Below are 14,202 nucleotides of genomic sequence, written 5' to 3' on the forward strand. Positions count from 1 at the left end.
CCACTCCAGTATTCTTGCCTGGGAAATCCCATGGACAGAGGAGCCTAGCGGGCTACACAGTCCATGGGGTCACAAGAGTGGGACATGACTTGGGGACTAAACAACAACAGTTAGTGGAGAAGTAACCATGACAATACTGTGTAAGTTCAGAGCAGAAACATAAACAGCCCTGCTTTATAAATGTCGTGCTCTTTCTTTATGCCTGGCATTGTGCCGAGGGCAGCATACAAAGAACTTTCTTCTTTATGAGAAACAGTTTCTTGAGGGTAAATTTATAATTGCCCTACATATGTTTTAAATGTGGGTTTAGAGGTTGTAGCCGCTGTCTCCTTAAGCACCCATCAAATAATTAATTTTGCAAATTACAAACGTGTTTAATTTGGCTTTTTGAAGCTACAGCTCTGAGACCAACTGTGCCCTTCCTAATTTGGAAATATTTTCTTTCTGATTTTTATTTTGACATGTACCCTGCTATCTACTTTCGTTGCTATTTCTAGCATCCCATGAGAGCTGCTTCCCCGGTTGTCATAGAGCAGACAAACACTCAAGAAAACCAAGAACTTGGTGCTTTCATAAAGCATTTATTTTTATTTGAAAACATTATACAGGCATTACATTGCCACAGCCAGTCCATAGGGGAGCATGCAAATATCAAAAATGGAGAGTTTGTTCAACTTATTGGTGTCAATTTCCCTTTTTGGTTCATATTTTCCATTTGCAGTGTTGGGATTAGTGTGCTTTGTTATTTATGTGGCTTGACAGTAGAATCCTACCCATGGGGTAAAAATCTGTACTGGTAGCTAGCTGGGGACTACTAAGTGGTTACAAATCAAAAACAAACCCCAAACGAACAATACTACACGCTTGTCAAAAGGTTAATAGCACAAGTTAGCAATATCTAAACTAAACATTGAAACATTTTCATGGGACACAGTAGTACCAATTTTTCCGTTGCTTGGTCTACCTGGTTGTGTATTTCAGAGTGTGGAGCTGTGGGAAGGTGTGACCAAGGTGAGCGCTAGCCCCAGTGCAAGTTGTCATGGAGTAAGTGAGGACCACCACTTATCTCGAGCGAGACTTAGGAGAGCTATGGTTTGCTTACCCAGCCAAATTCTATACAAATTGCTAAAGTCTTATTTGTGGAAGAGAGAGTTATGGTAGATTGAAAAGCTGAAATTCTTGCTGGTGTCTACTGAGGTTATGAAATTCCAGAAACTCAAACAGTTAGAGTTAATGACGTCCTACTCCCATTTCCTACCCCATTCCCAAAGGGTTGATGTCTTAACACAGAAAAAGAGTTTGTTTCTTGCTATTGTCTTTTTTTCCCCAAAAGGCCAATCTGGAACTCCTGATTCATGGGATGAATCTCAGACAATTCGAGTATGTTATCAGCCTTTCTAAATGGAGAAGAACCAACACGGTGAGGCACCCCAGTGACACGAAAGTCTTGTGTACAAGGACATGGGATGATAAAAGGTATACAGTGAATTCACCTTAACATTCACACTTGGTTTCCATACAATTTGGAGTCAGTTAAAATATCCTAGGAAACGATTCACATGGCAACCTGTAGCCATCCATTGATTGCAAACCTTTTAGAAATTAAAAAAAAAAATTTGCATCCACTGAGTTGACTTGGAAATACTTTCATCCACTTATTTTTCTTAAGATTTTACTAAGCGTCTACAAATTAGTGTCATAAAAATGAACAAAAAAAGATGAAAATATTTGGCTGAAAATAAATACTAAAAATGCAATAAATCAGACAAATTATGCAAACCAAAGGAACATAAACACAAAAATAAAACCAGTCTTTAAAGGTCTTCAGATCTGAATGGACAAAATAGTCAGAGAAAGGTATTTAATTGGTTTGACAGGTAGCAGAGAGCAAACATTGGCAAAGTTTTTTTGATTTGATACAGCTTTAGTGTTGATTTTTTTCACTAGAAATAAAACAGGCTTCTAAGCGGGCTGAATGGAGATGAGCATACAATTTGCATATCAGGAAAGATAACTTGTCTGCTCCAACTCCAAGGCAGGACTCCCTGTCCCTAAGGTAGAGGGCAGACAGAGGTGCCACGTGGGTGCTGACTGACAGCATGGGACACTTTTGCAGGTCTATTTAGGACTTGTTCAGGCCAGTATGGGAATCCTGACTAAGCTGCAATCTGTTCTCCACCTTACAGAGACCCCACTGGAGTTTTGCTTTGTTTACTTAACTTGAACTGGTTTGAATTGCCCAAAGTTTCATAAACACTTGTTTTTCCTTTACAAATCCTGTAACTCTGTCGAGGATCTTTCTGAATGATACTGAAGCCAGCCAAACGTAAAGACTAGTGCATGTACTGATAGGGAAAAAGAGAATCTACTGTAAATCACAGAGCTCTGTGGTGTTTCTTGATTTTCTGCGTTTGAAGAAAGAGCTATTGTAAAGGCGACAAAATTAGATTAGTGACATACCCCTCAAAGCCCTATCAGGACCCTGGCATATTCTCTGTATCCATAAGAATGCTGTGTTGAAACATTCTGTTATCGAATGGATGCCAAATATGACCAAAAATGCCAGACTTTTCATTGGTGAGATTTTTACCACTACACAATGGCCATATCAGATGAGCTGTTGTCAGAGGCTGTGCCACAGCAGCACCCTGACTTTGTTGGGAGGCCAGACAACCAATGATATCCCACAATCAAGATAATTTCCATGCCGGTATATTTCAAAAAGGGTGTCACACAAAAGGGCAGAGGACCATGGCATTTTCCAATGCCTTGATTGATCTCCATATTGATCTACCCTAAAGAAATCTAGGGGGAAAAGGAAAATTAAATTTTTTTTTGGAAGAGGGAACATAGGAAGGGGCAGAAAGATTTTTTTAAAAAAGATAGTACCCTAAGCACAAGTGATATTACTCTGGGGTTTCCCATAAGCCACAGAAATGGAACATTCCTTATCCTGTTATTACAAGGACTTGATTAGCAGAATCATGAGTTGCAACAGAAAGGCAATGGCCTGGAGTAATCCGAGGTTGAAATATAAAAAGGCTAAAATGTTTGTTTTATATCTATTCCTAGAATAGAGAATTATATGGTCAGTTGCCACTCCCCACAAGGGTCACAGCACGAAATACATATTGAGCAGGCGATCCAACAGGTAACAGAGGGAACCATGAGCCCCCAGGTGCCTAGGATAAGGAAGCATCGCAGGGTGGGGCTCCTGTGGCATGCAGCACTCAGAGAAGGTGCACAAAAATAAAGTGTGATTCTTAAAAAGTGACTTGCCATAGAAAAGTGGGAGTGATGCTAACTACATGTGGGTCTGGCGAGAGTTCCCATCAGGAGTACAAAACCTCTTCCTGAAAGTCGCTATCATAACAGTAACCATAATCATACAAACAGTAATACTTGCTTTTGATTCAAACATTTTCACAGTAATTAATGTGGACGGGGGGTGGTGGTGTATGTGTGTGTGTGACCAGGATACACCCTAGGTAGGCATCCCTCCAGGTGGATCAGAGCCTGCATCTCCAGGGATGTTTAGCGTGTGCCTCTTACAGGCTTTCGGATTTGCTACCTTGCAGTCCACCTCTGTAAACTGCACCTAATAAATACCTTTCTCTATGTACAAAACAGAGATGACGGGCGGACACACAGCTGTGGAGGTGTCCTCAGTGGTCAGGGAGGGTGTCATCCTAGGCCACACGCACGTGGGGCTCATCTTCGGTCTCCTGGCCCAGGCTGGTGTAGGTGACCGAAGGCTCCACCTGAGCTGTGGCTGGTAAGTCCACGACGGGTCCCGAAGGGTTGCGGAACTGCTTGTAAACCCGGGGGTCCTGGGCTATGTACGTGGAGGTGGACGAGTAGAGCACCAGCCCGAGGAGGATGGTGAAGAAAGACAGGAGATACAGTCCTGAAAACTGAACAACACAACAGCCAAGTCACTTAGCAGCCAGAGCCGAACTATGTACACAGGAGTGAGAGGGAGAGAGACGGAGTGGAGCCGTTTTCTCTCGTGACAGGCAGCTTGATGAGTCCACCAATGATCTTGATGGAAGATGAATGTTCTCTTCTACCCTGGCTTGGTCTTATTGATTCTCCTTATCTTTTTTCTTGATTCTGTGGCTAACACAGAGGAACATTTAGCTAATTGTCTCTAAAGCACCCGTCCGAGTTACCCAATGTGGGATAGCTAGTTAATCACGAATTGAAATACATCAAGTTAAAAGCAAAAAACTCTCCAGTATCACTCAATAAAGAGTTGGTTGTTTGTGGCTTCATTAAACACAGAAGAAATATAGATACACCACTTAAGGTTGTAATGAAGCCATAAACACCGAGTCCCTCACTGACACAGCTGCAGCAGGCACTTTCCTTTCACCTTAATCCAATTCAAACACTATTTGTCTTCTGAGTAGGAATTGTTATTGACTTTGGTAACTGTCTTTGCAAGATTAGATTATCCTTGGATAGAAAGAAATAGTATACCCTTTCATCCTTGCTCCACTAATCTAAAACCCAAACCAAACAGGAATGGATATACAGTGTTGTGTTTCTAAACTACTGCTTGACAACTCAGAGTTTTGTGGAGAAAAAGAAAGAAAATATTGGTGTATACAACTTCTCTGAGAATTTGCATGTGTTTTTTAAAAAAGCTGTACCTTCTGGGCCTTCTTGAGTAGTTATTATGGAATTACTTGAGTAGTCAGTGGGAGAGAGGGAGGTAACACTATGAGTATTGCCATGGTAACAATGTGAGTGTTGCCATTTCTGTTGTTTCATTCATTCATTCACTCCATTCATCCACTAGTTTCTTCCATGCCTTCTCTGTATCAAACATTCAACTATGTACTGAGGAAACAGAAATGAAAACATATTGTCCGTACTACCAAAGATTGGATAGTCTCAGTGGAGAACCAGAGGTACAGATAGAAAATAATAATACAGTGCACTTATGGCATGCTGATTCTCATTGTAGTTGATGGCTGTTGTCCTAGTCCTGACCACATCCTGCATCTGTTACCCAGTCCAAGCTCGCTCTGCCCATTGCACTATAAGCTAATAAATCCAAGTGCTGAGATCTTGAGGCAAGGTATACAACTTTGGAGAGCCAGCTGACCCAGAAGATGGCAGACTAATGGCTTGAGATAACCATCTTGTCGGGGCCCGGATGCCAGGTTCTTCTATGGATCAGAGATGGGGGAAGGTTAGGACACAGAGTAAAAATGACCATTTAATTCTTGCAAATGTCTCCTAGTGTGGCAAGCCTCAGGCAGGGGGATTGTGAGTTTCACTTCCTTACAGTCATTTCACTGGTGGTATGAAATGGAATATCTGCTATTACGTCAACAAACAAAGATGCCACAGCTATCTATCTGCAATTCTAGCTCTCCAAATGTGAACTTCTGAGCCACTCCAGTAAGCAGCAGATGACGGGCACCATTTCCCACACAGAGAACTCAGGAGAGTCACAGTCCTTCACAGGTGGGTGGGTCAGGCTGTCTCCCTGTGAACCAAGCAAAGGCATCCTAGCCCAAGGGCCAGGAGGAGGAGGGGCAGGCAGGCTCCCTGAGGCAGGCCATTAAGTATGCTTATAATAACAAAAGCAGCAAAATAAGAGTGAAAGTCACAGAAGCAGAGCCAGTATGGATTTAAAATTAACCCTTCCCAATTACACATCCATTTGGAAAAAAGAATCAATTTGATTTTCCTTTTGGGGGAGGGGTACCAATTACTTTATTTGAGGGAATGGTACTGAGGAAAGAACTTAAGTAGACATTTTGGTACAACTTATAGAAAAGGTGCAGTACAAATACGCATGTACGGGCTTGGTGACCAGGGACATCACCCCTGTGGCTATAGGAAGCCAGGCTGAGGAGGTTTGGCTTTCATTACCACTGTTCCCCAGGGTGTGCTTGTCAAAGAGATACTCTGCCATGCCAGATTTGCTTTTCCTATTTTATTTTTTCATGCTCATAGTCTAAAACCAGGCTTCCTTGGTGGCTCAGATGGTAAAGAATCTGCCCGAAATGCAGGAGACCCAGGTTTGATCCCTGGGTCGAGACGATTCCCTGGAAAAGGGAAAGGCTACCCACTCCAGTATTCTTGGCTGGAGAATTCCATGGACAGAGGAGTCTGGTGGGCTATATAGTCTATGGGGTCACAAAGAATCAGACACTGCTGAGTGACTAATACTTTCACTTTACTAAAACTAGGAGAAACTGGTAAAAAAAAAATTAATTGGAAGCTGGAAGAAAATAGGAAAAGGATCCAGAGAGTCTATAAAGTTGCAATGTTATAAGATGGCTGTGTGGTGTGTGTGCTCAGTTGTCTGACCCTTTGGGATCCCATGGACTGTAGCCTGCCAAGCTCCTCTGTCTATGGAATTTTCCAGGCAAGAATACTGGAGGGGCTTGACATTTCCTTCTCCAGGGGATCGTCCCAACTCAAACATCAAACCTACGTCTCTTGTGTCGCCTGCATTGGCAGGCGGATTCTTTACCACTACGCCACAATGTTCAATAATGGGAAAGGCAGTTTTGAAAATGGCAGATAGAAAAATTATTCATGTGGCTAAAAGTCCTTGCTGTAATATTTTGTTGTTTATCTTACTCTCTCTCTCTTTTAGCACCAGCAAGGTAGTTAAGACTAAAGATCACTTTTTGATTTTCTTTCCAGAGCCTGCATCACTGCCTTTAATTCCTTTATCAATCACAGTCATATGATAATACTTCCTCAGATGGCTTGTATACTGGATTCAGCTTATAACAGCTTCACTAAACTTGATTAATTCAGATTTTCCCAATGAAAATAATTCTTTTTCTTTATGAATTTGTTTATAAAATAAGATGGTAGCAAAACAATATGGAGGTCAAGAAGAAACAGAAACCACAGACTCATTCCAAATTGGGAAAGGAGTACATCAAGGCTGTATACTGTCACCCTGCTTATTTAACTCATATGCAGAGTACATCATGCAAAATGCTAGGCTGGATGAAGCTCAAGCTGGAATCAAGATTGCCGAGAAAAATATCAATAACCTCAGATATGCAGATGATACCACACATATGGCAGAAAGTAAAGAGGAACTAAAGAGCCTCTTGATGATGGTGAAGAGGAGAGAGAAAAAGCTCATTTAAAACTCAACATTCAAAAAACTAAGACCATGACATCTGGTCCCATCACTTCATGGCAAACAGATGGGGAAACTATGGAAACATTGACAGACTTTATTTCCTTAGGCTCCAAAATCACTGCGATGGTGACTGCAGCCATGAAATTAAAAGACACTTGCTCTCTGGAAGAAAAGCTATGACAAACCTAGACAGCATATTAAATAGCAGAGATATTACTTTGTTGACAAAGGTCCATCTAGTCAAAGCTATGGTTTTTCCAGTAGTCATGCACGGATGTGAGAGTTGGACCATAAAGTAAGCTGAGTGCCAGAGAATTGATGCTTTTGAACTGTGGTGTTGGAGAAGACTCTTGAAAGTCCTTTGGACTGCAAGGAGATGCAATCAGTCAATCCTAAAGGAAATTAGTCCTGAATATTCATTGGAAGGACTGATGCAGAAGCTGACACTCCAATACTTTGTCCACCTGATGAGAACTGACTCACTGGAAAAGACTCTGATACTGGGAAAGATTGAAGGCAGGAGGAGAAGGGGACAACAGAGGATAAGATGGTTGGATGGCATCACCGACTCAAAGGACATGAATTTGAGCAAGCTCTGGGAGTTGGTGACGGACAGGGAAGCCTGGAGTGCTGCAGTCCATGGGGTCGAAAAGAGTTGGACATGACTGAGTGACTGAAGAGCTTCATCCTTTACTTGAAACTTTCCCTGATGTCTCAGAAGATAAAGAATCTGCTTGTAACGCAGAAGACCCAGATTTGATTCCTGAGTTGGGAAGATCCCCTGGAGAGGGGAATGGCTACCCACTCCAGTATTCTTTCCTGGAGAATTCCATGGACAGAGGAGCCTTGTGGCCTACTGTCCATGGTATCGCAGAGTCGGACACAACTGAGTAACTAACATTTTCACTTCACTTTCAACAAATGAAATGAGCTTGTTCCTAACAGCAACATTTCAAATATTTTGATACTGACTTTCATTTTCAAAAAACCATCATGCATCTCCAGTTTCAAGTGAGAAACTTGCAAGAGAGGTTTTGGGTGTGAGGCTGCTTCTGTTGCAGCAGATGGAGGCAGAGAGATTAAGAATGGGGCTCTGAGATTAGAACTGCATTCCATCCACAAACCGGATTCAAATCCTAGCTCCACTCCTCTCTGTCACTTTGGACAAGTTTCTTTCCAGGTCCAAGTTCCTTATCAGTACAGTGGGGATAATAATTGTACCTACTGTATAGAGTGGTTATAAGGATAAAATTAGGTAAAGCATATAAAGCACTTATTCTAGTGCCTACATCACAGTGAGGATTCAATCTACATTGACTCCATTGTTAATATTATTCAATCTACACTGGCTCCTTTGTTATCATCAATGACTGTATGTATCAGTGTTACCATATTTTTATATAATCATTGATTAAATTGCCTTTCTTTTATAGGCTCTTGACTACAGGACTGTGTCTTTCTTGACCAGTGTCAAGTGCAGAGTCTGGCATAGTGTGTGTGTGTGTTGTGAGTTGTGTCCGACTCTTTGCGACCCTGTAGACTACAGACCCAGGTTCCTCTGTTTATGGAATTCTCCAGGCAAGAATACTGGAGTGGGTTGCCATTTCCATATCTATTAAGTTTTATTTGCTCTTTGTTTACAGTTTGAATGAATTAATGCATTTAACTGAAGTTTCATACTAAAGAAAGAAACAATTAAAAAATCAGCCTGTACCAATAGTGGATTTCAAATGTTTTGGCTTTCAACTCAATCCAGCATTATTTCTCATACATAAAATGCTAAACAGAGACTCCTTGAGAGAGAAGTTGTAGTAGTGATCCTTAATCATTGACCCCAAAAATCATCATCTTCACTCCCCTTCAAATCAATTAGGGGAGAGTGATAAGATGATGAATTGGGAGGGGCAATGCAGAAGGCGAGTCTGGTAGAAGATTGTAGACTGCTGATCAGAGAGTTGACAGAGGAAGTTTCATAACTTGAAGTGAACAATCTTTGGCAACTGAAATAATGTAGGGACAGGAAAGGATCTGATACAGGGTATGAGAAAGGTTTGCATTTCTCTCAATTTCTGATTTTGGTTCCTATATACTGACTTGATTAACATGATAAAGATTTTAATAGCCATTTCTTGTAAAGCTAATGTCTTTGCCAGTGTTAAAAAAAATACTACTTGAACTAATCACTTTTGAGACATGGAACTATTAAGTTGAATGATAAATCCAATACAAAGAGTTTTTTTGGGACACAGCTTTCAAATGGCAACACATATCTTACTTGCAATGCATTTCTATTTAATTCAAACAGAATTCACACTAAAATAGTTCAAAATACAGACAGAAAGGAATTTTATATGACAGAGGTGTCTTGGAAGTCATCAAGAGGTTTTATTAATAGTCAGGAGAGAAAGTTTTCATTTAACACACAAGCTCCAAAAGGGATCAGGAAGGAAAGGATTATGGTTAATCTGGATAAATATTGAATGTTAAAAAGAATTACAAAAAGGTTTGGTACTTTAAAAGGTAAGTAAAAGTTTCCTTTTCCTTTTTTCTTTATAGATTGATATTACCCCTATTAGGTGTACCTAATTGGAGAAGACTCGTGAGAGTCCCTTAGACCGCAAGGAGATCCAACCAGTCCATTCTGAAGGAGATCAGCCCTGGGATTTCTTTGGAAGGAATGATGCTAAAGCTGAAACTCCAGTACTTTGGCCACCTCATGCAAAGAGTTGACTCATTGGAAAAGACTCTGATGCTGGGAGGGATTGGGGGCAGGAGGAGAAGGGGATGACAGAGGATGAGATGGCTGGATGGCATCACGGACTCGATGGACGTGAGTCTGAGTGAACTCCGGGAGTTGGTGATGGACAGGGAGGCCTGGCGTGCTGTGATTCATGGGGTTGCAAAGAGTCAGACATGACTGAGTGACTGAACTGAACTGAACTGACTGAATAGGATGACCCTCAGTTCTGGATGCTGTACTTATCCTGATAGAGTGTTTGTTTGTTTTAAAAGCAGTCAAACAAACAGAAAGTCTGCATATTCTAGGCTGCTTTACTTGTTAACTGCAAAGAAATACTCAGGCCTACTTCCCAGAAAGCCATCTCCCAGTGACAGATGTGGTGAGTTTCAGGTGGAGGTTTGCTGCTTCGTGTATGAATATGGGCTGCTGTTTGCAGTATACTCTGTGAGCCTCTCCAAGGTCAATCGTGGCCCATCAGAAGATGCTGTGGTCCACATATGAGCATCAGAAATGCTGCACTTTGCCTGCATTTTATCTGACTTGTAATTTTGAGAAGTTGCACAAGGATGCACCCTTTTTCACTAGCATACTGCACATGCTGCTGACTTTCCTCTTGCCTTTTTCCATTTTGATAGGTCCCTTTGCTAACAAGGATCAGAAAGTACTCACTGTACATAAGGAGAATATCTGTGGTGTTGCCGAAAGCAATCTGACTGGAATAAGCCATTTTCCAGAAGAGGGTGGCTTGGAGGACTGGTGATAAGGCTACATAAATCTCTCTATCTTCAACTAGAGATGAAATCTAGCTCTTAGCCAATTACTTGTTAGCTAATGGGACATCTGGGCTTTCCTGATGGTTCAGTGCTAAGAAAACTGCCTGCCAATGCAGGAGAAGTGAGTTTGATCCCTGGGTCAGGAAGATCCCCTAAAGAAGGAAATGGCAACCCACTCCAGTATCTTGCCTGGAAAATTCCATGCACAGAGGAGCTGGGGGGCAGTCTATAAGGTCGCAAAGAGTCGAACACAACTGAGCGACTAAAACACCAACAAAAATGGGACATTCGGCACATCAATTAGGGACAGGCCACATTTTCATTTTAGTTTTGGTATTAAACATCTAAGTTGAGATTTAATAATCAAATTACTTTAATGGGCCTAAATCTATACGAATAGAAAACCACATGGTTTGAAAGCCATTTCAATGTACTTTTACAAATATACTGACTAGATTATGGGAGGAAGAGGACGATTTTTTTTTTCTTTAAGAGGACAATTTTTAAAGGAGGCATTCTTTTCATATTGACTAGAAAATGGCAGGGGTGAGCAGAGAGGAACTCGGGCAACCCTCAGAGAGCTGTGCAGGAGGCTATGAAGTGACCATGGGCTAATGCTCTACTTTTACTGGATGTGTGCACCAACTACCTCCAGGAGGACCTGGCTTTTCCTTCCTTCCTGGAGCATGAACGTCAAAAGATGTCTTTTAACGATGTATGCCTCTTTGTAACATGGCTTTTACAAGGTTCCTGATGTAGGGCTCTGATTATTTTTGTTCAATGACCCCACTTGGACCTATTGATGATCAGAACTAATTGTGATTTAATAGGTAATGAAAAGCTAAAAGATTCTCTTAGCTCTTAAAGAGAGACATACGGCAGTTTTCTCTCTAAAAGCACAAAGATTCAACAGAAATAGAAACGATCACTTGTGAGAGGTAGAGGAAAGACCTGGAAAAGAACAGTTATTAGTGGGTTTCTTAGGAAAGTGGGGTTCAGGGGAATGAGACTTGCAGCTTCTGCATCTATCTGAGAAGGAAAGGTTTAGATTTAAATCCAATTTAGGTCTAACTTATAGAGGTGACCATGGCTCAGATCATGAACTCCTTACTGCCAAATTCAGACTTAAATTGAAGAAAGTGGGGAAAACCACTAGACCATTCAGGCATGACCTAAATCAAATCCCTTATGATTATACAGTGGAAGTGAGAAATAGATTTAAGGGACTAGATCTGATAGAGTGCCTCATGAACTATGGACCAAGGTTCGTGACATTGTACAGGAGACAGGGAAAAGAAAAAGAAAATCATCCCCAAGAAAAAGAAATGCAAAAAAGCAAAATGGCTGTCTGAGAAGGCCTTACAAATAGCTGTGAAAAGAAGAGACGTAATAAGCAAAGGAGAAAAGGAAAGATATACCCATTGGAATGCAAAGTTCCAAAGAATAGCAAGGAGAGATAAGAAAGCCTTCCTCGGCGATCAGTGCAAAGAAATAGAGGAAAACAATAGAATGGGAAAGACTAGAGATCTCTTCAAGAAAATTAGAGATACCAAGGGAATATTTCATGCAAAGATGGGCTCGATAAAGGACAGAAATGGTATGGACCTAACAGAAGCAGAAGATATTAAGAAGAGGTGGCAAGAATGCACAGAAGAACTGTACTAAAAAGATCTTCATGACCCAGATAATTACAATGATGTGATCACTCACCTAGTGTCAGACATCTTGGAATATGAAGTCAAGTGGGCCTTAGGAAGCATCACTACGAACAAAGCTAGTGGAGGTGATGGAATTCCAGTTAAGCTATTTCAAATCCCAAAAGATGATGCTGTTAAAGTGCTGCACTCAATATGCCAGCAAAATTGGAAAACTCAGCAGTGGCCACAGGACTGGAAAAGGTCAGTTTTCATCCCAATCCCAAAGAAAGGCAATGCCAAAGAATGCTCAAACTACTGCACAACTGCACTCATCTCACACCTAGTAAAGTGATGCTCAAAATTTTCCAAGCCAGGCTTCAGCAATACATGAACCGTGAACTTCCAGATGTTCAAGCTGGTTTTAGAAAAGGCAGAGGAACCAGAGATCAAATTGCCAACATCCTCTGGATCATCAAAAAAGCAAGAGAATTCCAGAAAAAACATCTATTTCTGCTTTATGGACTATGCCAAAGTCTGACTGTGTGGATCACCATAAACTGTGGAAAATTCTGAAAGAGATGGGAATACCAGACCACCTGGCCTGCCTCTTGAGAAACCTGTATGCAGGTTAGGAAGCAACAGTTAGACTGCTTCCAAATAGGAAAAGGAGTACGGCAAGGCTGTATATTGTCACCCTGCTTATTTAACTTCTATGCAGAGTACATCATGAGAAACGCTGGGCTGGAAGAAGCACAATCTGGAATCAAGATTGCTGGGAGAAATATCAACAGCCTCAGATATGCAGATGACACTACCCTTGTGGCAGAAAGTGAAGAAGAACTAAAGAGCCTCTTGATGAAAGTGAAAGAGGAGAGTGAAAAAGTTGGCTTAAAGCTCAACATTCAGAAAATGAAGATCATGGCATCTGGTCCCATCACTTCATGGCAAATAGATTGGTAAACAGTGGAAACAGTGGCTGACTTTATTTTGGGGGGCTGCAAAATCACTGCAGATGGTGATTGCAGCCATGAAACTAAAAGACACTTACTCCTTGGAAGGAAAGTTATGACCAATCTAGACAGCATATTAAAAAGCAGAGACATTACTTTGTCAACAAACGTCCATCTAGTCAAGGCTGTGGTTTTTCCAGTAGTCATGTTTGGATGTGAGAATTGGACTATAAAGAAAGCTGAGCACTGAAGAATTGATGCTTTTGAACTGTGGTGTTGGAGAAGACTCTTGAGAGTCCCTTGGACTGTAAGGAGATCCAACCAATCCATCCTAAAGGAGATCAGTGCTGGGTGTTCATTGGAAGGACTGATGTTGAAGCTGAAACTCCAATACTTTGGCCACCTGATGCGAAGCGCTGACTCATCTGAAAAGACCCTGATGCCTGGAAAGATTGAGGGCAGGAGGAGCAGGGGATGGCAGAGGATGAGATGGTTGGATGGCACAACCGATTCAATGGGCATGAGTATGGGTAAACTCCGGGAGTGGGTGAAGGACAGGGAGGCCTTGCGTGCTGCGGTTCATGGGGTTGCAAACTTGCACATGACTGAGTGACTGAACTGTAGAACTGAGGAAGCTTAGTGAAAATACAAGTGGAAAGAGGGAGAAAATAAGGTCCAATTAGAAAGACAAAAGATGTAGGAAAAGAAAATTTCTCAATAGCTAGGAGGAAACAGGACTGAAAAACTTGGATTAGCCATCCCCCCATATAATTCTTTTCTATATTCATTAACATGTATTTTTTTCTCTTTGTCTAAGTGTGTGTATGCACACACACAACACACACACCTCAGAACCACTATGGCTTACCTGATAGGTCCTGCCTTGTGAACTTTTCTTAAAAAAATTTTTTTTTACTTTAATTTATTTGAATGATATAAAATATTTAATTAAGATGACAAAAGGCAAAAAAGG

The 14,202-nt window shown here is 41.3% G+C and overlaps 1 protein-coding gene across 1 annotated transcript in view; it reads right to left on the reverse strand.

Annotated features, from left to right (window-relative positions):
* Nucleotides 1-561: 561 nt before the first annotated feature.
* Nucleotides 562-14,202, reverse strand: part of SLC35F1 (solute carrier family 35 member F1) — a 425,332-nt gene continuing 411,691 nt past the window's right edge. The window contains exon 8 of the mRNA XM_086317142.1: nt 562-3,914. Coding sequence (XP_086173268.1) covers nt 3,690-3,914 — 225 coding nt within the window. The 3' untranslated portion in view covers nt 562-3,689. The remainder of the gene's footprint in view (nt 3,915-14,202) is intronic.

The sequence above is a fragment of the Bos grunniens genome, chromosome 9 (assembly GCF_055505025.1).
Source record: "Bos grunniens cultivar Pamir isolate PY7600 chromosome 9, Bosgru_T2T1.0, whole genome shotgun sequence".
NCBI lineage: Eukaryota > Metazoa > Chordata > Mammalia > Artiodactyla > Bovidae > Bos > Bos grunniens.